Here is a 27,174-nt window from a genome sequence, read left to right as displayed (position 1 = left end):
TGATAAAAAATAACTTACTGAATGGAAGTAAATTCATTTCCTGTTTCAAAGCATTGACATGACTAGAGTTATAACTGGTAGTTATATTTACGGTTTTCATTCTAACTTGCATCATAATGCATTAATACTGTACTGTAGGGAAGAGTATAGATTCCATCAGTTAAAATGGCTAGATGTTTTGGAAATAGTGGCAAACTTGACATTCATTGGATGAGGTACAATGTATCACCTAATTTTTCAGTCTATGGCTTCAAAACGCTTTCACAGGATTAACCTTGACAGCTGACAGATTTTTTTAAACTACATGCATCGTAAATGCTTCAAAAACAAAGGCTCATAGTTCTCAGTATAACTGAAGAAATTCTGTGGCAAGAAGAATGTGGATGTGGCCTGTTGACTTCCTCAACACTAGGGGGTGTCAGTGAGGCACCTGATCACATGGTGCATTGTGTCAGTTTTCATTCCAGTTGTAAACTAAACTGCTCAGTTTATGTTTTTCATGATCAGTGTTTAGTTCCTGATGAAATTGAATAATTATCCAGAACCTGAAAATAAAAGTTTCTTCTTCATGTTAAAATGGAAAAGGGGTTGTGGTAATCCTAAAATAACACTGCAACAAAAAAGGGATATTTGCAAATGATCCGATTCACATTTTCTGTATCTGTGTCTGCGTGTGTGTGTGTGTGTGTGTGTGTGTGGAGAGGGAGGGATGTCAACACGTGGCTAACACCAGTCTGCAATATAGTCAAAGTCTGCAAACAGGTTCTGCTTGTCCTGGGTCAAGGGCCGAGGCTCTCTGGGAGGTGTGAGCACCGGAGCCTCTGAGGTAAATTCATCGTCAAAATTACTAACGTCACTGGAACTCTGGATTGTGGGTACAAATGGTGGCTTCACTTTCTTTGCTAATAGTCCATCCCAGTCAATATTCTGGAAATAAAAAATAAGGCACAGATAAGATTGATATTCAGAGAAAGGGATAAATACATTGCTTGGAATGAACTGAGACATGTAGCCAGATGGTTCAGAAGTTACCCTGAAGAACAGATGTTTCTTCACATCCTCTGCGTCACGTTCACCGGCTCCAAGTCGTCGCTCGGGATTCCTTCTTAATAACTGTGTGCGAAAGAGAAAGATGTTAATAACAAGACTGGTATTCGTGTCCACACCTGGTAAATTCACACTGGTAAAGCTCTTAGTACCAACCCTTCTCATAATGGAGATGGCTTCTGTTGAGAGGAATCTCGGGTAGCGAACTTCGTCATTCACAATGCTGTCAAACACCTCTTCTTCATCATCACCAGGAAATGGAGACTTTAGAAACATGAATTACTTAATACATTTGCTAGTATGAATATGAATATGATTATCTCCTCATCCAGCTTATGATTTATACTCAAAAGTTTGAGGTCAGTAACATTTTATTTTATTTTTTTATTAATATTTGTATTCATTCAGGAAGGACATTTCTAATGTTTCTATAGTTATTTCTATCTCAAATAAATGCTGTTCTTTATCATTTTCTATACATCAAATAATCCTGAGAAAAATGTATAATGGTTTCCACAAAAAAAACTGTTTTAAACATTAATAATAATTTATTGGACAGCAAATCAGCATATTAGAATGATTTCAGAATTTTTTTTATAATAAAATATATATGTTTTATGTTTTACTGTACTTTTAATTAAATGATTAAATGTAGCCTTGGCGAGCATAAGATACTTATTTAAAATAAAATAAAATAAAATAAAACTCTGATCCCAAACTTTTAAGGTAGTGTATTTGGAGAGATGATGAGAAAAGAATAAACCGAAGTGGATGAGGTCTGACCTCCCCGACAAGCATCTCAAAGATAAGCACGCCGAGCCCCCACCAGTCCACCGCACGTGTGTAGGATGTTTCGGTTAACACCTCAGGTGCCAGAAATTCTGGAGTGCCACAGAAAGTGCTCGTTCTGTCCCGGTAACCCATTCCTAACACAGAAAAGAGTAGAACATTTGCCTCTGGATTTTGTACAGCAGACAACACAACAACAAGCATATCCTTACCTTCTTTACAAAGACCAAAGTCGGCAATCTTGACGAATCCCTCTGTGTCAAGCAGTAAGTTATCCAACTTCAGATCTCTGAAGAATACATTTATTAATCCTCAAATGCACTTAATGAAATACAATGAATATTTATGTCAAAAATTCAATAGTAAAGAACAGATTTTTCCTAATACCTGTATACAATCTTATGCTCGTGTAAAAACTGTAACCCCAGGACGACACAGGCTGCATAAAACCTGCAACAATCAACAACAACAGAACATGTTACATGACGTAAGCTTGATTACAATCATCTAAAAGCATGACTTTTGTGTCCCTCACGTGGCCCGTGGCTCTGAAAACACATCGGCATGAATGTGCATCATGAGGTCTCCTCCCGCCGCATACTCCATCACAAAACACACATGCTCCTTGGTCTGGAAACATGCAAAAAGATTGACGAGGAATGGGTGCCGCACACTGTTCACAGTCTCGAATATCCTCTTCTCACACATCAAACTGGGAGAATACAAAATAAGACAGCTAGTCGTTAATCCATTTTGCTCACACATATATAAAACAGAAGAGAACAATTTACCTTTCAACCTCATCACGTGTGACAATATCTCCCTTCTTAAGGGCCTTGATGGCAAACATTTCACCTGTAATACTGTATTCCGCTAATAACACCTGAAGGAAAAGGGAAAGTGAAAACAGATGCCAACTAGATTCTGTGAGAGGTGTTTCCTGCTAGAAAAGTCACTGTCACTATTTCAGGTATTTGTCAAGGTATATGTAGTGCTATATGGTTGTTAGGGCATTTATGGTGGTTGTTTACTAGTCCTATAAGACCACCCTCGAGTCTCGAGGATATCTTGTTAAAGATACCATTCTCTCTTTAAATGTATATATAGCATTTTTTTGCCAGCTGTATGATCTGTCACAGAAAAACACTTACAAAAAAACACTTACAAAAAAAGTTAGGTAACACTTTACTTAAAGCCTTTATGTATAATGGCTTTCAGTAAAGTAAGATAAAGGGTTATTAAAGGCTATAATGCATTATAATCATTCATAATGTGCGTTGTTATACATTATAACACTGTTGAAAATATTTATAACCAAATTTAAAATCCATAGTGTAACAATTAATTGCTAAGTGTTATAATGTATTAAAGGCAGGGTAGGTAAAAAAATGTATAAAAAACTTTTTTTCCAAATTTGTTTAAACTTTATTTATATATCAATACATAATTAAAATGTAAGTACTCTGAAAAAGAAAGTATAAAAATCGAGTAACTGTAGACCTCTCACGACTGTTTTAAAGACAGCTCATTATTTCCATTCACTCCACCCCCTCCCTTCTGGGCTCCTTCCAAAGCCTCTACTACGGCTCGCTAAGTAATGTTATGTTAGCTATATTACGCAGCTACGTGTGCTAATGACACATGCTTCATGAAAAAAATATGTATGATCAAAATACAAAAAGAAAGATTTACCTGTCCAGCAGAAATAAAGCCATCAAGGAGTCACTTTTCAGCCCCTTGAGTTCCCTCAGTTCTCGCCATCGCTGGAAAGCCACGCCAATATAAACTCGCGTTTTATTTCTTTATTTCATTGCCTTTTCTTGTACTGTTACTGTCTTCCTTTTTTTGCCTGGTTTGCCTTCACTAACTGCATAGGCTGGTACTGTGAATTTTGCTTGCTGTTTCTCTGCCATTGTTTTGGTATTCCTAGGATCCGTGCCTGTTGAATCAAACGTGCTGTTTCCTCAAATCAAACGTGCGCGCGCAAGTGGGCAGGTCATGTGTGGCAAAAGGGTGGTTGCCATGGTTGCGAGAGAGTGACAGTCGCCTAAGCCAATCCTATGTTTCGTCCCGAAATGGAAATAATGAGCTGTGTTTAATACAGATTAAACGGCCTAGAGTCACTCGATTTTTATACTCTTTTTATCAGAGTACTTACATTTTAATTATGCATTGATATATATAGAAAGTTTAAACAAATTTGGAAGAAAGTTGTTTATACATGTATTACCTACCCTGCCTTTAACTGTGGTTACAGTTATTCATGAGATTGTACGATGCATTATACATTGCATTACAAGGCACAATTAATGCATTAAAACTAAATTTATAAAGCTTTATACATAAAGGCTTTGAGTAAAGTGTTACCTAAAGTAAATAGCAAAAAAATCATTTTTTCGTGAATGAGAACCGATAAATGGTCAAATACAGAAAAATATCAAATATCGATTATATTATATATTACATATACATTTTTCTAAAATAAAGACTAAAATCTCAAATCAAACATTCTAAAAGCAACAGATAAATTAAGTCATCACAATATTATAATACTCAATATAAAAAAGGGTTATTTTGAGACCTAAACAAAGTTTTTTTTATTTTTATTATCTAACATTTAACACTGAAACAAATGTTTTGCTCATGGTTATTGACTAACATGAACTGATATAACCTTATTGTAAAGTGTTACGTGAATATCCAAAAATGATATTGCCTCAGCAATCACCACAAAAAAAAAAAGAAAAAGGAAACTGTAAATAGCCTCATACCTTTCCAAAATGGCCACGGCCTAACACTGCAACACATTTAAAGTCTTTAAGACTGAAATGAAACTGTTCTTCCTCCTCTTCATCCCTACAACAACAAAAGTCCTTTAGTAATGCAGTGCATACTTGCTAGTACAAGACAAACTATAAATAGTTCACCTTAATTCTGTGTTGAGCTGTAACACTGATGGTTGAGTCTCATGTTCCACGACTTCTTCAAGCTCAGACTGAACAATGATGCTATTTCTGTCATTTCGGTAGTCAAATGAAGTTAAAGCGTCCTGTAAAAGAAGGACATAAGCCTTTCAGCTGCCGCTGTTTATACAAGATGACACTGGATAGCTGTTATCTTTATGTTATTAAAGGCAAACGGTCAATTCATTTCCTTTTCCTTTTAGATGCAAAAGATGAATTACATGTCCGCTTCAGATCTTTATCCTCAGAGTTTAAAGGAGTCTAACTGTGCTTTCAAAAAAACAGATGACATCAACACAGATGCCTGGACAGCTTATCTCTACAACAACCACATGATAGTGTGTGCTGTCACCTGTTCTTGCTCTTTGTTTGGGATCCTGTCCTCAGGCAAGACTTCTCCTACACTAACAGGAGAGTAATGCTTTCTTGTAGCTTCTTTGTCAAAGTCCAGTTTTGTCACTGTTGGGTCACTAGAGAGGGCAGACAAACAAAAACAGACACGTGAAAGCACTGCATAATGACAAGTTTAACAAAGTAAGTGTGTTCATTATATTGTATGTTCATGCCTCCTCAGAGCAGGGGTTCCTGGGTGACTGCTTTGTCCAGTCTCAGCTGCCAGCTCTGCCACTTGAGGACTAAATGAGTTATTGGGAGAGAGATTGGCCCTCCTCACCAGCCGGCCCCATGTACCGATGCTCATCTGTGAGGCCTGTAGGAACGGTTTCCCTGCAGACATGGGAGACGAGAAGAAACACATTTATCAGACCCCTCTAAAACGCTTAACTTTGAGATCATGGTAATATAAACCTGTAGCTACAATGACAATAACATAAACTAAACCAAATGGTGTTTCACAAAGGAAAGCTTTCAGAAGGTGCAGGTTTGGGACTGAAGCCCGTGTTTGTTGACAGGTGAGAATAAATCATGGTTTTGCTTTATTACAAGCAGTATGCCTGTATTATGAAAAGGAATTGTATTTATAAGTGGCCCATAATTTGTTTTTTTGTGACAGTTTTAATGTTTAATTTGATTAACTGCTCTTAAAAGTCAAGATTTTTTTTTTGGAATAAAACCGTTGGAATTTCTATGTAAACATATTGTAACTTTCTCCCCAGCTTGCTATGAAATTTAAGATTTTGTTACATCACAAAAATAAATACAATAAAAACAGCCTGCCCAGTATTAGACCCAAACACAAACCTGTAGCCAGCCTGCACTACCGTTAAAAGTTTGGGGTCACTAAAAACTTTTTTTTGAGAAATGAATACTTTGATTCAGCAAGGATGCATTAAATTGATCAAACCGTCAGTAAAGAACTTTATATCTAACATCTTTCCACCTCTTTCCTAAAGAGCATACTGTGGTTTAAATTATGGGAGGCACTTTCAGTTTGGGGAAGTTGCTCTCAAAAAGACTGCGACAAATCATTCATCCGTGCTTTTGACTGAATGGGCTGTACATTTTCATTCATTTTCTATTTACAGAAGTCAGGTTATGTTTGGTATATTAATGCGACGTGATATAAAAACAACATCTATAGAATAGCTCTTTTCAGCCCACTGCATTATTTTCATGTTTCCGCTGTAAGTATATGAAAAAAGCCAACATATACTGTGCATTTGTGATCTTTTTTCCCAATTTATTATGATATAAATGATGAATAATTCCCTGGAATGCACTAAGAATCTTTCATTTTTCTACTCAAATCCCCATGTCTCTTTCTATGTCTGTTTTCACACAGATGCTGTAAAATGTAATTGTTACGAAATATATATCTATTACTATAATGATATTTAGCGCGTACGTAAAATTGCTGTGGGTAGGAGGAGGATCTTTAAGAGTTATTTATGTTATGTTGAAAATGATTCGTTAATGCTTTTACACTTAAAAATTTCCTTTTAATGATCGATTGTTGAAGGGTGAGTAAAATAATGTCACCTCATTGTACCCAGTTTTTGAAAATGCTGATTGTTTACAATGTAAACAGACCTTTCTCTCATAACTTGCACAAAGCTGCTGTTTTTTTAACTTTCTATTCATCAAAGAATCCTGAAAAATCTACAAAATACATTTTACATGTATTATTAAGTATTGCACTTTCCACCTAAATATTAAGCAGCACAAAAGATCTCAACTGAAAAAAGAAAAGTGACATGACATATAGTCAAGTATGGTGACCCATACTCAGAATTCATCCTCTGCATTTAACCCAACCAAAGTGCACACACACACCGTGAACACACACCAAGAGCATTTGGGAGCAGTTGGGGGTTTGGTGCCTTGCTCAAGGGCACCTCAGTCGTGGTATTGCCGACCCGAGACTCGAACTCACAACTTTAGTGTTAGGAGTCAAACTCTCTAACCATTAGGCCACGACTTCCCCACCCACAAAAAGGGCACAATTTAATTCTATAGGTCTTGCAAATGGTCCTACAAAGCTATTTTTCAACATTTTTTTATTTTGCTCAAGAAAACCTTTTTGATGAATTGTCAAATTGCTTAACATCAATAATAATCTGCCGTGTAGAAGAAATGCCCTCACCTTGTTGTTTTGAGAAGATCTTTTTCTGCCTTTGCAGTTTGGTTCTTCTCTCAATGACTGGATTAAAAAAGGTAACCTGTAACAAAAATGGCTTTTAGATTGAGCTCTGAAACTAATCAAATTCCACTTCTACTAGGCTCAGTTTCTTTAGAGAAGCAAAGGTGGGAAAACCTGCCCGGGGGGTTTCAGGGGTCACTGCGCATTAGGAATTCCTCTTTGATTTTCTCACAGAGCTCTGGGCTCTGCTGCTAATCAGAGGGAGCTTTGTGGGAAAGTATTGATCGCTGAGAGACAATATTGTAAAGGTACCTCTGCAAATAGAGTCCCTTGTGGCTCAAGGTAAAGGCACATTCCGTGCCGCTGGTTGTCCAGGAAGTCCTCCAGTCGCAGGAATTTCACAGCACAAAGGGACCGCCAATCTCTCCAATACACAGATATCTCCAGCTCACGAGACTGTGGTAAACAAACGTACAAAATATATATATATAAACAAGACCCAGAAGCATTTTATGCATAAATAAACAATGTACAGTGAGTTTACCCGGTCTAGCTCTAATGTAAACTTCTGGTCCCATGACTGATTACTGACAGGTTTCCAACTGGTCTGACCAACTACAGTGTTGTCAAGCTTCAGAACAGCACTAATCTCATCTGGAGACAAACAGAGACACATACACACATTAAGCTTCTGAACTGCCACAGCTTTGCTTTTTAGTTGTAAAGTCAAATGAAAGGCTGGTGAAAAGCCACTTAAAAGTAAGCTCTAAGAACTACTCAACTGGACAAGTCATCATTTTTGGAGAGATTCCGAACGCTGGTTCCTCTGCGGTTCCCACGACTCATGAAAGAGGAGCGCGTTTCACTGGGGCTCCAACCGGGCAGCGGCACCGATGTGGCTTTAGAACGACCAGGAACATTGTCTAACAGGTCCTGACATCCCATGAGCCGAACCTCTAATTTGCCTGTTTTTGTCAAAAACAATCACCATTAAAATATGCTTCCATTTGAAAGTTTGGGGTCAGCAGGATTTTAAAAAATTTTTTGAAAGAAGCCTTATGCTCACGCAGGCTAAATTTATTTGAAAAATATAGGGGAAACAATAATATTGTAAAATATTATAACAATTTAAAATAATGGTTTCTATTTTAATACATCTTAACATGTAATTTAAAAGCGGTAAAGCTGAATTTTTGGCAACCATTATTTCAGTCTTAAATGTCACAAAATCCTTCCGAAACCATTCTAATATGCTGCTTTGATGCTCAAGATAAATTTCTAATACAGTTGTGTTGCTTGATATTTCTGGAAACCATGACATTTTATTTCAGGATACGTTGACAAACATATAAAAATATATCATTTATTTTAAAAAGAATCAATCTTTTTAAATTAGAATCAAAGATTCTAAATGTCTTTAATGTCGCTTCTGATCATTTAATGCATTCTTGCAGAATATATTGTTTTCATTTTAATCTTAAAGACCCCCGTTTGCAGCTTCATGACACTTTAATAACATTTAAGGTAAATCGGAAGGTAATATGTGTTGGTCACCTGTGAGTGCAGCTGGTTTGGTGCTGTACTGGTTTTTAACAGTGCTGTTGATGTTCTGTGTCGATATGAAGCTCTGGCGAGGACTGAGGGCTGGAGAGGACATAAGCGATAACTCCTCCATGATCAGACTGCTCTTGGGATGGTTCTTCGGAAGCTCATTGAGTCTCTGCTCCAGGGAATACTTCAACAAATCCAGCTTCTGACTGGACTCATTAAACCTGGCTTGGGCCTGAATTTTACAAAATTACAGCAGAGGAATTAATGGCAGTTGGATGCACAGATATGAATCTAAAGGTGCAGTCACATTTACTATTGCTTGTTGAAATGCTGTGGGTGAAATCCAGTCACAGCAACAGAACTCTGCACAGTTTCAGCACACATATTTTCCTTGTACTCAAGTTGGTTACGCAAATTCACTGCATTGATGAACAGAAAGCTGCTTGGTTTGCTGTGCTTCATACATCGCTACACTACTGACAACAGACCATGGACTTTTTCTGCACACAAATATTTGTCAAACTTTCTGTAATGTTGCTTGCCACATCTTTACCTTGTAGATGCTAAACTGAAAAATAGCATTAACAGAACAATTCACCATTAATGAACTTTGTCTTTATTAACTTATCCACAAGTTGAGTTTTTAAAAGCTTAGCTTAAATGTTTGCCATAATAGTGTTCATAAATGTCTGTTGAGATATTTGAAGTTGTAATGGAGTGGAGGCTTGGACCTTGAAACAGTATTCATTGTCACAACTTAATGTATATTACGAAAAAACAATAAACTATATATTAATATATTTTTTGTGTCATACAAGAAATCAAGCTTACAAATAAAATTATTATATTCATTATTTGATTTTTTATTTCACAAATACTAGCAAGCAAGCTTCCAAATTAAACCGTTATTTAATTTTCAATTTATTTCACACAACTACGCTTATTAAATTAAATTGTAAGCTTGCTTATTTCTAAGTGTACATACATATACATATATACACACACACACACACACACACACACACACACATACGTATACATATACACACACACATATATATATATATATATATATATATATATATATATATATATATATATATATATATATATATATATATATATATATATATATATATATATATATATATATATATATTAGTGGTGGGCATACATTAATTTTTTTAATCTAGATTAATCTCACTGTAATCTTGGAATTAATCTAGATTAATCTAGATTAAAATGGCTCATTTGAATTCTGCCAAAGGCATTCAGAATATGTGTGGACAGGTGGTGCTTTAGACCAGGGGCTCATCTCCTGTTTCCAAAATGCATCACAAAGTGCTTGAGAAAGCTGTAAACTAATTCCACATTGCACAAGGTGCAAACCTTACGCCTGTTTCACACATACTCCGTCTGCAGTGCGTATGCTTTTCGTATTTTTTTTATGCACCCATGTTAACGGATTCCAGCGTTCACGCGGTTGTGGTCCGTCAGTGCGTTCCAGGAGCAGTGCGTCTGCAGCAGTGCAGCGATCGTTTACGTACCAAGTAGCGGACTGCAAATGCGTACTGTGTGAAAGCACAATGAGTATGAGTCCGTGCTGCTTCAGCACTACATATGTAATGCACACGGACTGCATACGCACTTCAGACGGATTATATGGGAAACAGGCATGCGTCTTGTTGAGGTTTCCATTGGGAAGCTACTTAAAAAAAAAAAATTCCCTTAAGCAAACCCGGCGGCTTCAGCTGCATCCATGTTAGCACGTCACGTTTGATGTGGTAATTTCACAGTAGGCATACACACAGGTTCGAAGACTCGCCCCCTACAGTGCAATTTGGTTAGGCATACATCCGCGCTAAAATATCAAGGTGAAAGTCATCATAGCTCGCCTAGTATAGACCCAACTCTCAACCCAACTTTGAGAATAGATTAACGGCGATATTTTTTTATCGCCCGATAAGAGTCTCCCGTTAATGCAGCACGTTAAATGCCGATAACAGCCCACCACTAATATATATATATTTTTTTTTTAGGGTCCAGCAGGTAAGGGGGGGTGGCTTCTTCTAGAGGCCGCATCCAGCTCGTTGGCCACGGAGCTTGCAAAATATACTATGCTAGGTTTCTTTTCATTTATTTTGAACAGACAGTAGTAGAAATGTTAAAAAAAAATTCCATTTAGATGTGAAAATACTAAATATTTCATTCAATTGTAGTTGTATATATGCAGTACATATATACATACAAGGAATTAATTCTTGCCTTAAAGAAATTGCTCTGGTTACTCACGTAACCTCAGTACCCTGAGATAAAGGGATGAGCTTTGCATCATCATTGACAACTGGTTGGGGAAACTCCTGTTTACTTGGTTACTGAAGCCTGATTTGTTAATATTTGTGTAGTTGCACAAACCTATGGCGCTCAGGCTGGCCAGAGAGGGTGTAGCCAACTGCTATACAAGTCGGCCTGGAGTGGCATTTCATTGGATTCAATGACTGAAACGACAGCCATCAATTCACACGCAACTCGCGAGATCCACTTTCCTGCTCCAAACACACCTGAATTTGCTAATAAATGTCTTTAAAAATCACAGGTAGGTTTTCTGAATAAGGTTTTTTGACCTTTTGACGCTGATCTCCTGTTGCGTCATCATTAACGACTAGTAGGGGAATGTATCCAGTAGCGCCGTGCTAAGCAGAACGTAGCTTGTTCCGTGAGCTTAGCCCAGGAACACTCAGTAAGGGCTCCATAAATCTGAGCCACAAAGAGACCCGGAATGTTCTGAGGTCAACTTGAGATAACTTTCCCCACCTGAGGGGGGAAATAAGTAAGCATTAAGTGGATAAGACCCGCGCCTGTAGGGCAGGGACATCCAAATTGTAGAATCTAATAAAGGTAAACGACCAGCCGCCAGCCGGTCAAATCTATCTAATAAAGATCCCACTTGACCAGGCCAAAGGGCACTGCAAGCCAGCTGAGGCATGAGCAAGAGCTATAGCGTCTACTATCCAATGAAACAGCCTGCTTTGCTTTGTGACAGGCAGTCCTTTAGAGCTGTGATGGCTGCCACATAGACTTTAAGCCAAGAAAGGGTGCACCCCTTATCCAGCTGCTCCTGTAAAAAGGTTAGAGTCTTCAGAGAGAAAGTAGTTGGGAGAACAGAGCAGGGAGGACCGCCTTTGTGACAGAATGTGATCCATGACTGAAGACGGCGAGATTATCGGTGAGTGCAGCCTCTGCATGAGAGACCCCCAGACAGGCGACACACTCGTCGTGACTGTGGGAATCTCCTTTCACTGCAGTGGCTTGGTTTGATGGTGAAGGAGCAGGGTGTGCTTCTTGCTTCATCACAGAGTCAGCGAAGAGATCGTCTCGTTGCTGAAGGAGAAGATTCTGATGAAATGGCCCCCCTCTGGTGGGCTTGAGCACCATTGGCTTGTTCAACTACACAAACGTCAACAAATCAAGCTTCAGTAAGAGTAAATAGGAGTTTCCCCAACCAGTCGTCAATGACAATGCAGTGGGAGTTATTTTTCTACAGGAGACAGTGTGACATTTAACGTATGCTGAGTTTCAGTTCATTTTTGTGACACAATTTGTTCATAGAAAAGAAACTTAAATGGCAGAAAGCGACATCCTATTTATTTTCTTTATTTTACAAAAGCACAATGTTTTGTTTTCATTGTGAGTGTACACAAATAGAAGTAGATCTTTTACAGTGATGCATTATTAATAAGACAATAAGTGTTTTAAGTTCATTCTGCTGGTATAAGGAAACAGTTGAAGTGATCGCGCAGGCGTATACACAAACAAAACATATCAGTTCCAGCACTGCTAACTTGACAGTACAGTTGGCACTTTATCAAAATAAAATACAGTGAACCAAACACAAGCGCGCCTGCTTCTGTGTTACCGTTGAAACGTGACTGAAATACAAAGCCTATAATTTACATAATAAATAATAGTTTAGCATTCAGAAACATTGCAAAAATGGAAATATTATGGAATATTTGGATTTGTGCCGAATGAGAGGGGTAGGATTCACAATCACACAGCTCCATTTCGCAAACAGTTGAGTGCGCAAGCCTTTAAAGTATACACCTTTGTCATTCTATGTGAGAGAGGCATTCAGAATCAGCACATGGTCACTGTCTTTGTTTTGGCTTTGTTTTCAAGTGTGCAACTCATGGCATTCGCTTGTTGTTCTTCTGCAGCCGGTTATTAAAATGTGTTGCATTACTCCGGGCGCCCCCTTCTGGATTGAGGGTGAATTGCTTGTATTCGTTGTAAGGCACTGAACAGAGATGTCTGTACCGTGACCGTTCAGTATGAATAGATGTATCATTACACCCCTAATATACATACATACATAGATATGTACAGTGGGTATGGAAAGTATTCAGATCCCCTTAAATGTTTCACTTTGTTATATTGCAGCCATTTGCTAAAATCATTTAAGTTCATTTTTTTCTCATTAATGTACACACACCAACCCATATTGACAGAAAAACACAGAATTGTTTACATTTTTGCACATTTATTAAAAAAAGAAAAACTGAAATATCACATGGTCCTAAGTATTCAGACCCTTTGCAGTGACACTCATATATTTAACTCAGGTGCTGTCCATTTATTCTGATCATCCTTGAGATGGTTCTACACCTTCATTTGATTCCAGCTGTGTTTGATTATATGGATTGGACTTAATTAGGAAAGCCACACACCTGTCTATATAAGACTTTACAGCTCACAGTGCATGTCAGAGCAAATGAGAATCATGAGGTCAAAGGAGCTGCCTGAAGAGCTCAGAGACAGAATTGTGGCAAGGCACAGATCTGGCCAAGGTTACAAAAAAAATTCTGCTACACTTAAGCTTCATAAGAGCACAGTGGCCTCCATAATCCTTAAATGGAAGACGTTTGGGACGACTAGATAGGGCTGGACGATTAATCGAAAAGTAATCGAAACCGATATTCAGAACCACTAACCGACGTAATTTTCCCATGTCGGTTATTTCGTTTTTTTTAATCCTGTTACTACTTCCCCCTTAAAAGCATACTAGCGCGTGTGTAGCCACATGACTCTGCTTCGTCCAGTCAGTGGCATAAAAGCAAAACACGGAGCTGAACGCCGGTTCAACACATAGTGATGGCGCGCTAGTGGTGAGCCTTGCATCTTCACTAAACTTTATCGGTTGTATTTGTTTTATGGTTTGGAAATTCAAGCGATTATACGATTGGATGTGTATTATTATATCGAGCTACCATGTTCGCGCAGCTGCATTGTGGCACGAACACTCATATAAACAGAAGCTGTGAAGATCACGTGCACAGAGGAACGCAGAAACTAGTTGTCAGCGCTGTCCTGTGATTTATCACTAAAGTAGCTTAGAATCTCAAAACTTATTATAGCATATTTTTCTACTTTTGAAGGAACTAGGCTATTTACAATAATATAGAAACGGTATGACTAATTTACACACGCAATCACTCGTACTGGTGCTGTGCAACCCTCTACATTGCGGGTAAATCACTGGCTTTTGGAAGCCATTGGCTAATAAATTCTTAGAGTTTACTCGCCAGTGTTTGTGTTCAAGGCTATTATAAGATTAGCACATTTTTACTCGCTGAACACTGACTAAGCGCTTCAGAGTTCTCTCTCCATCAAGCGATCTGTACTTTTCAGTTCATCTCAATGGACGCACAGTGCACCTGTTTTTGACGCTCTGTAAACTCTGTGTGAAGGTGCACGACTCCCCGTCGCTTTACTGATAGCGCTGTTTCTCACACATGCAAACAGAGAGAGAGAGCGAGAGTCTGACCACGCTGAATCGACGCGCTGCATCTAAACTATATTCTTTATCTTCTCCTGTCAAAATAATGGAGTTCATTTAGAATTATTCAACTTTTTCAAAAAAGCAGAAGTTATGCCGGTTTCTCCGGTAGTGGGCGGAGCTAACGCGCAAATGGCAATTTCATTGGCTGACGCTCAACTATTACCATCCCTGTTTTGATTTCAGCAAATCAGTTCTACCGAACCCAGACAACGTGATTAATATTCATAAACCCAGCAGCTCATCAATCCATAGTCCATTGTTCGTATGGTAGTAGAATTAGTAGTAGTATTATCTTTTAATAATAATTAATATGATCTATTACTTTTTTTTTTTTTTTTACAGAAACCCTATGACCAAAAATATCTTAAGTTCAGTTAAAATGACAAATATGCATTCATTTATGGTTACCAAGTTTTAGTTCTAATCACTAAAGTTCTATCATTAAATAGTGCTTAATACCAAAATATAATGCTTGACTGACTGAATAAGAAGCTAAGATTTAAGAAGCTGTGCCATTTTACAAAGATAAGCTGATTAGAATATATATATATATATATATATATATTTACGTGTGTGTGTGTGTGTGTGTGTGTGTAAAATAGTATATCAGTCTGGCGAGTAAACAAAAAAGCCCCTCCACCAGTCGGGGCTTTATGGCAGAGTGACCCAACAGAAGCCTCTTCTCAGTGCAAGACACATGAAAGCCCCCATGGAGTTTGCTAAAAAAACACCTGAAGGATTCTCTGGTCTGATTACACAAAACCAAGATAGAACTTTTTGGCCTTAATTCTAAGCGATATGCGTGGAGAAAACCAGGCACTGCTCATCACCTGTCCAATACAGTCCCAACAGTAAAGCATGGTGGTGGCAGCATCATGCCGTGGGCTGTTTTTCAGCTGCAGGGACAAGACGACTTGCAATGGAGGGAAAGATGAATGTGGCCAAGTACAGGGATATCCTGGACAAAAACCTTCTCCAGAGTGCTCAGGACCTCAGACTGGGCCGAAGGTTCACCTTCCAACAAGACAATGACCCTAAGCACACAGCTACAATAATGAAGGAGTGGCTTCACAACAACTCCGTGACTGTTCTTGAATGGCCCAGCCAGAGCCCTGACTTAAACTCAATTGAGCAACTCTGGAGAGACCTGAAAATGGCTGTCCACCAACGTTTACCGTCCAACCTGACAGAACTGGAGAGGATCTGCAAGGAGGAATGGCAGAGGATCTCCAAATCCAGGTGTGAAAAACTTGTTGCATCTTTCCCAAAAAGACTCATAGCTGTATTAGCTCAAAATGGTGCTTCTACTAAATACTGAGCAAAGGGTCTGAATACTTAGGACCATGTGATATTTCAGTTTTTCTTTTTTAATAAATGTGCAAAAATGTCAACAATTCTGTGTTTTTCTGTCAATATGGGGTGCTGTGTGTACATTAATGAGGAAAAGAAATTAACTTAAATGATTTTAGCAAATAGCTGCAATATAACAAATAGTGAAAAATTTAGGGGGTCTGAATACTTTCGGTATCCACTGTGTGTGTGTGTGTGTGTGTGTGTATATATCTCAAAGGTTTTAAATGGATCAAAACCTTTCATCAAAGACCGTATAAATCTTCTTCTTTTTTTTTTTACACACAAGCATACACTGCTGGTAGTCTCTCTGACCACCTTGTTTTCCAAGATTGCAAAGGTCAAAATGTTAAAACTTAAAAATAGTGCTAAAGGTCAGACAACATGGTCAGTTCAGAAGATGGTGATGATGGTATAGTTGAAAATACCTCTGAGTGAGCCCTCTTCTCAGCCAGTTTACCAGAGCCCAACAGCTTCATGACATTCTTGGCCCCCTCTGCCACAGCATACTCTATCTGTGTGTGATGGCAGAGTTCCTCCACCCGCAGGTCCAGAGGACTGATGATGGGTTTGGCTGCACCACAACACCACATACATATTTATTGTTTGTGCTTGTTGAACTGTGAATGTTAATGCTGGAGGAACTGTGTGTTAATGTTACCAATGACGTTGTTGTCAAAGCTGAGCTCGCTGGTTTGGCTGGCTTTGAGAATCTGCATTCGGATGAACTCGATCTTGGTCTTGCTGTCTTGAAGCATCTGCTGTGCTGTTGCAAGCAGTTTTCTGTCCTGCAAAGTCAACAACAGATGCATAAAATCAAGTCATGCAAAAACAAATAGAGATTTTATGTGATGACAGGAAATATTCTTTCAGCTAAACTCAGTTTTCATTATCCATTTAAAATAAGGATGCACAATATTATCAGACCAATATCGGAAACGCCCAATAATGGCTTTAAATGTGAATATCAGCATTAGCTCGATATGAAAAATTATGGCAATATTTCCTGCCCATAAGGACAAATACATTAAGTCAAAATGTGCTCAGGATGTGCTAGCGAGATCATGTCAGCAGTGTGGCTCATTCTTGAAGTACAGTTTTGCCTGAATTATGATTAGAATCATTGTTTTGGATTGCTGCATTTAAACTAAGAATGCACGTACAGAATGACATGTTCAGTGTGTTATAGAGTCAACAGCAATAGACCGTGCACCGACAGCCTCCCCCGGGTCCTAATAACCTTTCGTTTAGTTTTAATTCCTTTGGAGGCGTTGTTTGCCTACTCCTAATAAAATTAAAGCAACATACACAAATAGCATTTAGACTGTTTCTGATTAAATACAGCTGTAACAGATGCCATAAAATCATGAGTATGTTTTGATTTAAAGTTCAGAAGGTATAGCTTACATGAAAAAAAAGTCACTTAAATAATATTATATATACTGATTTATTCATTAATATGTTATAGGTTATATTTTTTAAACAAATTATGAGCTCTAAAAGATTTTCCGAATTTATAAAACTCTTGCTTTAGAAAATTTACAAATGTTAAATCTTTAATCAAAATGAAAAATAATTTGCTAATAACTTTTGCACATGAGAGACTTGGTGTTGCTTCCAAACAAAAGAAAATATATCGGTATCGGCATCAGCTATCGGCCAAAATGGGTTGAAAAATATCAGCATATCGGATATCGGCAAAATCCAACATTGTGCATCCCCATTTTAAAAGTGTTTTTTTTTTTTTTTTTACTTCACTTTATTTAATTAATGTAAAATATTTAACACTGTTAGAACTCTTGTGCAAGCTGGTCAAAAGCTAAACATATTCCATGGACTGCTACAGTGCCAAGAGTGTGTGAGAAGGAAAGGCTTCCGTTTACAACTCATTTCCTGGTTGACATCAGCCCTTGCAAATTTCCCATAGGGCTGCACCATGTGTTTGTGTGTGTGTGTGTGTTGCCAGAGGGGATAAGTTCATCACCAGCACCACTCCTATGGCCAAACCTCTCAGGCAAGTCACAGAAGCTGCACTCATGTCATTAAAGCAAAGCAGTAGTACTGGAGCCTGTATTTCTATCCGAGTGTATTTAAACATTTTATTTAGACGTGTTGGCAATTATCGCTTACAAATGGACTACCATTTAAACGTTTGGGGTCAGTACGAATTTTTTAAAGGATAGGAATAGCCTACATTTTCCATCAAGTATGCAATTAATTGATTAAAAATTATGGTAAAGTCATTTATAAAGTTCCAAAAGATACTAATACTGCTACTTTCCATTCAGCAAATAATCTTTAAAACGTGTAACATGGTTTCCACAATAATATTAAACAGTGCAATTGAGCAGCATATTAGAATGATTTCTGAAGGATCATAAGACTAAAGTAATGGCTGCTGAATAAATTACATTTTAAAATACATTAAAATAGGTCAAAAATATTTTAAAATGTAATCTTATTTCACAATATTGCTGTTTTTACTATATTATTCATCAAATAATTGCAGCCTTGGTAAGCACAAAAGGCTTCTTTCAAAAACATTTACATTTTACTGACTCCGAACTTTTGACTGGTTCAGGGCCAAGATGGTTATATAGTGTTCTCTCATGTGCTTTGTAAACAACAGAACCTGGAGTGTGCATCACTGGTAATAAAAAAAAAAGCCTCAAGCGAAGAGTCATTAAATAAAACCAAATGGTACACTACCTTTGAGGAGCCATTTGAATACATCTGGATCATGTTCTCGGCCCCCTGTTTCACCTTCAATTCAATGTCGTTCTGTTTTTTTAGAGCTGCTAGTCTGCTGCTGATAGTGCATGTCCGTGCTTCACTTTTAGGGCTGTCCAGCGTAAGAGGGCACTCTGGGAAAGAAATGGTAAAAGTTAGTAGGATCCAAACAGATTCTAAAGACAGACTTCCTGAAGAAATTTAGAAATAAGAGGATTGTTCTCCCAAAAAATAATAACTCTTGTCATTATTTATTCACCATCATAACAAACCTACACTCAAACCTGTATGAGGTAAAAGAGAATTTGAGAAATGTCTCTGTGTTTTTTGTCAACACAATCAAAGTCAATCCTCTCCAGAGTTGTTTGATTGGCAGCTTATATCTTCAACTACTTCACAACACCAGCACCAACTAAATAATGATACTTTCTTTGGATCAGAAAAAAAGAGGCGAGTAGTCTGAGAGCAACAGAAATTAAGTTTATGCAGTTTTCTGTGGCCACTTCCAGATTTTTGGCTAAACCATAAAAAACAGGAAGGATGTTGCAAAAGAGTACCTGATTCTTTGTTTGACCTTTGAGTAACATTAAGAGTCACGTTTAGAAGCTGCACTAATTCAAGTAAGAATATTTATGCTTTTTATTAATTTGAAACTATTTTTATTGGTTAAAAGTATGTTCATATGGTGCAAGCACTCTTATGAGGGTGGTTGCTTAATTCTGTAAGTTTTGCAGCTTTCCAGGAACATATTTTGGTTGCTTTGATGAAGGACAGGGAAAACAGAAATTATTTCAATGAAGCACAGCAATACTTTTCATGTCCAGACAAGTAAAAACTCCCCACTTCTACATATAAATGAAACCTGTTAGACTTCTGCTAATAACAAACAAAAACATCAGCTGTCATAAAGGCACTTTATGTGACTGCAGAGCTGGGTAATAAAAAAATAAGGTAGCAGACAAAACACACACACAAAAAAAATATGATGTTTTTGGTAGCATCTATGATTTAAACTTCAACAGCAATAATACAGTTGGTAAGGTCAATTATTATTCTAGTTTTGAGTTAAATCAATATGGTCCCATGTAATAAGTCTAAATAAATGTTACTATTACTGTTGGTGCATGAAAAAAATGCATACATATATATATATATATATATATAGCCTACATTTAGCATTTATTTTTTAACTACATTTAGATGAAACAAACATTTTAACATAGGCAGCAATGGCAGGTTTTTAAAAATAATCAATCCTTTGACTGAAGAAAAAAAAAGTTAATTAAATACTTCATTTAACTTAATACTTAATACTTTTATTTAGCAAGAATATATCAAATTGATCAAAATCAAAAGTCAAGAAGACATTTAAAATATTACAAAGGATCCTTAAGGGTCTTTTGAATTTTCAAGTATCCTAAAACTATCCTTGTCATGGTCTCCGCAAAATATTAGGGAGCACAACCATTTTAAACATTAATAATAAGAAGAAATACTTCTTGAGCTCCAATTCAACATATTAGAATTATTTCTAAAGGATCATGCAACGCTGAAGACTGGAGTCATGGCTGCTGAATGATTGCTTTGCATCACAGAAATAGATTAAATAGATTTTTAAATATATTAAAATAAAAAAGCAGTTATAATGAACATTTTACTGTTTTTGATCAAATAAATGCAGCCATTAAAAAGCTTCAGTGAGAAGGTGATAAATAATTCTTCTTAAAGCACCTTAGTGTGGTAGCACATGTTAATGAAGAACAAGTGTCTTTTGTTAAGCACTTGAAGACTGATGAGTCGTCATATTAAGCAAGGAATTAATACAGATCCCTGTGTTATGGTTATTATAAAAAAAAGGTCCACAGGGTGAGGAAAAATGCACCCACACAGCAGGTATTACAATGAGACTTCAAAGGTGCTTAAAAGTAGATTGAAGTCCTATAACATACTGGACTTACTATTTATTTCATACTTATTTGCTACACACAATAACAAACATATGTGTCTGTGTAATGGATGTAATAAGAGCTGATGATATAATAAAGTGCATAAGGCTTGAGCCATCAGCAGTGAGTAGAACAGCCTGACCAGTTCCACTGTCTGGACTCCCAACAAGTGCTGCTCAACCATGACATCACCAGCGAGGCACGGGCACTGGAGCAATGTTGTCTTCGAGTGGCATCTGCTGATTTCTGCTTAGCCGACACAGACTGAGGTGTGACATGGGAGACATTCCTCTTGCGCTGAGTCACCAAACAAAAGCCCTTTCTCATCAGATAATATCCATGCCAGGCTGCATATAAGGATGTGGTTAGCAGGGTGAGAGATCTGACCAAGCTTCTTTAAGATATCCGAACAACTAAATATTACAGTCCAGAACTGCTAAACCTGTAGTGTGTGACTGTCTAGGCACACATATCTCACATGTAAAAGCTATTTATCTTCAAAATAATCAAAAAGTGATTTGTGGATACTGTGGAGAAGCATGTTATGAACTGAAAAGATGACCCACTGGAAACCGCAAGAATGATTTGTAAAGTCTTGGCAGCATCAGTAAGAACAAGTGAAAATGGGTTTGTCATGTATGCCGTCACTGGGTTTAGGAATTTATGATCATCTTGGAGTTCCTCACTCTAATTTGCTGCTCAAAAACATTTATAATTTTTCTCAATGTTGAAAGTTTGTGCTGCTTAATAGTTTTGTAGAAATCATGATACCTTTTTTTGGACTCTTCAAAGCATTTATTTGAAATAGATATCTTTTATAACATTATAAATGTCTTTACTTACACTTTATGCATCCTTGCTGAATTAAAGTATTGCTTTGTTTAAAAATATATCTTCCTGACCTCACACCTTTGAATGGTTCGTGTGTAGAAATATTGATGGCACTACAGATGGTTAAAGTTAACTTATGAGAGCTTTGCTCATACCTAAGAGAAGATCCTCTGGGTCCTTCACCACAATATGAGCGTTGAGCTCCTGCAGCTCTTGATGCAGCTCCTCTAACTTCTTGTTGGACTTCTTGAGTATATTATCAACATATGCCAGTCTCTTTTTTTCTGTGGTGACCTTTCTAAGGTTCTCCACCCCCTCTTTGATCTTCAGCTCTTTGCGGATCTCCCTCTTGATCTGCTCCTTGATTTCGTCTAGCTTCTGCTGCACCATGGTATCAGACAGGTCAAGGTTGTGCCCCAGGCCCAGCCGGTCCGAAACCATGTGAGCCTGTACAAAATAAACGTATATTAATATATTTGGATGTTAATATTCTTACCTTAGTCTTTGAAAACAATTTCAAAGACTTCCTTAGGTCTTTTTTCATGCAAAAAAGAAAAGATTCTTAGTAAACACCTGAAGGAAATTCCCTCCTAAGGCATAACTGTCACCAGTATTAGGATTCATGATATATTGCATTCACATCACCCAGCACACTAACCCCCAAGCATGAACGAAAACACACAGAGGCACACATACACATAAAGAAGCACAGTATCACTGACATCAGGAGGGAGGATAACTGGTCTGAGAGAGTGGGTGAGCCAAAGCCTGCTTAGCCCAGCTCTTCATGAGTTCACTTACAATATGTAAGAGAACTGACACGGCTCCTCTAATCTTCCTCCAGGAGAAAGTGGAGCCATAAATAAAGCTTAAAAAAAAAAAACTTTCAGCAGAATGTGCTCATTCAGGTCTAAAGGAAGGTGAAGGAGAGGGTTGTCAAAGCATGCACAGACAATAAGCAAAATATATCTGAATCTAGAGATGCACCATTGTATTGGCCGCCAATATTTATCGGCCAGTTTTTGATTACTTTAAAGCCACTGGCATTCTGAAAATAGCAGGAAAAGGGTCGATACCGATGGTTTATTAATTAACTGCATGGAGACAAAGAGTTGCATGACTGTTGCCTAATCCAACATTTTTCTCTGGGCAAAAGAATTAAATACTTGCCAAAACAAAAAATCTGTAAAAAATATGGTTTGTTAGACGGCATAGTACGGCCATATGCAAACGTGCCGCTTGACCATCCAACGAGTGAAATGCGTGCTCAGCTGTAAATTCATCATAAGGAAGTCACAATGGCAATGTACTGGCATTAGAGTTTATCCAAGGATATGTCATGAACTGCCAAGCATTAAGCCTACATTTAAGTGAAAATGAATGGCAGGTAATATGCAGCTTTTTGTTTGAAACCAGTGTAGAACACGGATTTACACAAGGACAAATCATGCACCTGCAGCATTTCTGTAAACGGAGAAAACAGAATAAAACTATAAAGGCTACATAAAAAAAGAATATATAGGCCTATACACAAAATATATTTCATTTAAATCATTAACAGATTAAAAAAAAGAAAGAATAAAATAGTGCTGAGTTTTGGATAATTGTAACGCGCTCCAAAGTTCACGGGGAAAAAGATGGCAGAAAGCAATTTTCTTTATTTTACAAAAGCTTTACAGTTTTGAATGATGTTTTGCTTCTATCTGTATAACAAACCAGCATTGGTATGACCATAAATTACGGGGTAACAGTTGGGAAAACAATGCAGTGATTGCGTCTGTGCCTCACACGCACATACAACAATTATTTTTGCTAATTTGAAATGGCAGCCTGCATTATCAAAATAAAATAGTTAAAGAAACATAAAATGTTATACTGCTCAATTTAAAATGAGAAGAACAAAGCCTATAGTTCACATAATAAATGTTTTCTACTGAAACCGGTTTCTCAGAGGATCGCAGGAACAGAAATGTTTAAATTCAAATTCTGCTCGGAGGGAACCAACTTCTTTTTTCTTCTCATTTGTAAGCTCTGCTTTATGCAATTGACCGATATCGGTATCGGCCTATAGCTGTTTGTTAAAATCGGTATCGTATCAGGCAAAAAAAAAAATTATATCGGTGCATCACTATCTGAATCCATAACGTATTATATCAAATAAATCAAAATTCAAATTATAAAAATAGAGATGCACTGATAATATTACGCTGGAAGATACCAATAGGATCAACTGATAAATGGATGTTACATTTTTTTTTATTTTGCCTAAATGCAAAAAAGAAAACACTAACAACTAAAATCATTAAGTCATTTAATTGCTACAAGTGAGGCATTACAGCATTAATGCACAGAATGAAAAATGTATAGTTATTCTGAGACTGACAATTTACATTTAACGGTGTGTTTTAAAGATTAACTATGAGTAAGCATTAGATGACAGCAGAGGTAATCTAAATTTAACCTCAATGAACATGTACATTTAAAGGGTATGTTTTCCCATTTCAAACCAACTTTGTATTGTTGCAATGTCTGTAATGAATACAAGTTAGCATTGTGTATTTTTCCATTTTACCAGGACCAAGATATGCCCTTATTTTTGCCAGCAATATTCCACCAGATGACGTAAATCAATTTTTCTTAAATGTCTTTTTACTGCACAGACTGCCAACTTTTTATTAAAACCCCATCTTGCCAACGGTGAATTACACCTTTAAATATTTAATATTGACAGATACACATAAATTGAAATACTGTCCTCTGATGTTTGTGGATAATTTATGTGTTAGTGATATATTGTGCATTCTTAATATAAAGCTGAACTGGAGCGAATGTTCTGAAATTTTAGCTATGGTGACCCCCTTGTTTATATACTTCATCCATGACTTTAAAATCTCACTGTCTGCAGAAAGAAATAAAACAAATAAAAAATAACTGACATACATGTTTTGACACTCTGAGTCTGCTTGCACGTACAGCACTGACTCATGGGGCAACTGAAGGTCATGGAAAAGCAACTGTCCTACATTTTAGGAGCCAGCTGTACCTTATGTCTTCCTCACTTGTGCCGCTACACTCAAGTGAAACACACAAAACCATTTACATTTATTCATTTAGCTGACGCTTTTATCCAAAGCGACTTACAATTGCTACATATGTCAGAGGTCGCACGCCTCTGGAGCAACTAGGGGTTAAGTGTCTTGCTCAGGGACACATTGGTGTCTCACAGTGGATTCCAAAAAAAAAAAACAAAAAAAAAAAACAATATCAAAACAGCACAATCTGCATGACAAAAAACTGTTCCATTAAATAATGCGTTTTTCTCATTAATACTCAAACTGTTGAGGGTTAAAATCTCCCTTCATACAGTCCTGAGGAGCACTTTAACCAACAATAGTGTCTCCAGACCTCTCATTCACCACATAACACCAAATTAAGCAGCAGTGTCTCGTCCACTTTCCATAATAGTCTTGGGACTTATCAGTTTTGGGAAAAAGGCTGACAAATCATGTTTCAGTAACAACAGTGTCATTTCCAGCTTACAAAAACCGAGAAAAACACAACAGATTCCTGGTTGTAATTTGAACGCACTGACAAAATGACATCTGACAGGACATGACTTTGCAGACAACTGAATTCACAAATGCTCAAAATTGTGTCATTGTGAATGACATAAAAAGTGAAAATGGGAGGATTCTCAAATAACTATTGTAGTAAAAGGATACAGTTGCTTTCCATAATAATGCATTTTAATGAAGTCAGTTTATAATGGCTGACAACTCTTTGCAGTTACTGACTGTCATCCATTTACCAAAAACATAATTTTGATGTTTAAGTCTTAAAGGCAGATAAACACACACACACACATATATATATACATATATATAGAAATCATTTATATATAAATTGTTTAGTATTGTTGACTTTAAACAACGAGCCACTCTACACTATCATGATAACTAGTTTCAAAGTGTTGGAAACAAGACTGCAGTTCAGCACTATTTCAGGACAAAAAGACAAGCCCAAAATCATTTGTTGAAAAACATAAGCATAAACCAATAGAACAGAACTTAATTCGAAACTTCCCAGTATAGAAAACTTTACTATACTACATCTCACAGTAGGGAAGCTATGGTAATACCACGCTAGAGGCAGTGGATTTATTTCACAATTATCCATTATCTTCATTTAAATCTGATTTAGTTAACCTCTTCAACTAGTTTTGCTGTCTAGGTAGGCAGCTCACTGGGTTTTGAGACACAGCTACTGTGTACAATTCCAACACATCACAACTCCGTGTTTCCACTAGGCAACATGGCATAAAATTTTAATTAAGTGTAATGTGGAGACACTAATATGACTGTACGGGGAAAATACAAGCTCTAAACTCCTGTCATAAGCGTTTTCGGACCACATTCCCCGTTTTCCCGTGTCATGAGCTCCTCGGCGGAGAGAGCAGCTCGTCCCAAAGGAAGTAAAGTAGTGGCTTGAAAGTGCGCGAGAGAGCTGCGCTTAGGGCGCATACTAGGTTTTAAAGCATAAAAGTCGCCGTGCACACTTTAAGATTCTTTACATCTATATTGTATGAAATAAAAAACTTTTCCTACCTGCATGGGATCGGCGGCCATCTTGGTTGTGAACTGTTTTTTTTTTTTTAAATCAAACTCTGGGGAAGGGGAGGTGAGTCACTCCCAAAAAACAAGCCTGTTATGTTTCTGTCTCAAACGAAAAGCGCTTTATTTGGAGTACGATCCATAGCATGGCCGGGATACGGAGGGGGTCCCATTGTTGAGCAGTCGGTTTGTTGCAAACGCAAGGGCTCAGAGTGAGATCCGCGCTTTTGGGGTGAAGGCAGAGCTGTGCTGCTAATATCGGAACAAGGGCAGGCGGGTGGCAGAGCAACCCAAGTGCAAGTTTCTGTTCCCGCACCCAGTTCAGCTACGGCCAGTCCACCCTCGATCATGTGATCAATAACAGTCTCCCTAAGTCCCACTGTGCATACTATCACCCCTATCTGCCCTGAATAGTACTGAAAATGACTAATATCACATAGTATTTAGCATGGATAGTGTGCACAGTGGGACGCAGGAATAGGCTTCAACATAACAATCTGATTCTATAGGAGTAGGACCACGAATTATTTTAGATGACTTTAATTAATAAGGACTTAATTCCGTTAAAAACAGCAAATGTTCTTCTACTGCGATTATTGCATTGGGGCTTATTTTACAGGAGTAGAACACTAATAATTCACCCTGTACGTACCTTTTACATAGACGTTTTTGCAGAAGAAAAATTAGTTATACTGTCGCGATGTATTCTATTGGCAGTAACACATTATGTATTTTTTTTATTGGGACAGTTAATTTTGTTGTAAACTATTTTAGGAGTGAACTTATAGAGCTTTCTTTAATGTAGTCTAACAGTAGTTCTCAACTAGGGCCGGGGGTCAGGGGCCACTAGGGGGCCTCAGTCACAGGATGACTTAAAATTATTTAAATTGTAATAAAATAATGTAAATAAAAAATAAAGATGCCACAAAACCAGTCACAAGTGTCTTTTTTTTCAGAATTGAAATTAATACGTCATCTA

General features: G+C 37.4%; 1 protein-coding gene across 1 annotated transcript; it reads right to left on the bottom strand.

Annotated features, from left to right (window-relative positions):
- Positions 1-546: 546 nt before the first annotated feature.
- Positions 547-26,567, bottom strand: LOC132096585 (serine/threonine-protein kinase N2-like). Its single transcript, XM_059502031.1, has 22 exons — positions 26,190-26,567; positions 21,741-22,032; positions 18,788-18,942; positions 16,740-16,866; positions 16,507-16,652; positions 8,893-9,121; positions 8,121-8,303; positions 7,883-7,992; positions 7,651-7,794; positions 7,342-7,417; positions 5,366-5,525; positions 5,152-5,269; positions 4,764-4,885; positions 4,608-4,692; positions 2,628-2,719; positions 2,372-2,548; positions 2,224-2,286; positions 2,049-2,125; positions 1,831-1,973; positions 1,204-1,311; positions 1,033-1,113; positions 547-927 (listed from the first exon to the last, which is right to left on the bottom strand). Exons 1-22 carry the CDS (start codon positions 26,208-26,210, stop codon positions 724-726), a joined length of 2,913 nt encoding a protein of 970 aa, XP_059358014.1. The 5' UTR covers positions 26,211-26,567; the 3' UTR covers positions 547-723.
- Between the last annotated feature and the right edge of the window lie 607 nt (positions 26,568-27,174).

Source organism: Carassius carassius, chromosome 20 (assembly GCF_963082965.1).
Source record: "Carassius carassius chromosome 20, fCarCar2.1, whole genome shotgun sequence".
Classification (NCBI taxonomy): Eukaryota; Metazoa; Chordata; class Actinopteri; order Cypriniformes; family Cyprinidae; genus Carassius; species Carassius carassius.
This window is presented reverse-complemented; position numbering and strand designations above follow the sequence as displayed.

What these genes read in the sequence shown, in the direction of transcription:
- LOC132096585 (XM_059502031.1), bottom strand. Translation starts at nt 26,210, where the DNA reads ATGGCCGCCGATCCCATGCAG. An exon ending in CCCAGAGGATCTTCTCTTAG is followed by an intron (nt 18,943 to 21,740) that starts GTATGAGCAAAG and finishes TTTCTTTCCCAG; the next exon opens with AGTGCCCTCTTACGCTGGAC. An exon ending in TTGAGATGCTTGTCGGGGAG is followed by an intron (nt 1,312 to 1,830) that starts GTCAGACCTCAT and finishes ATGTTTCTAAAG; the next exon opens with TCTCCATTTCCTGGTGATGA.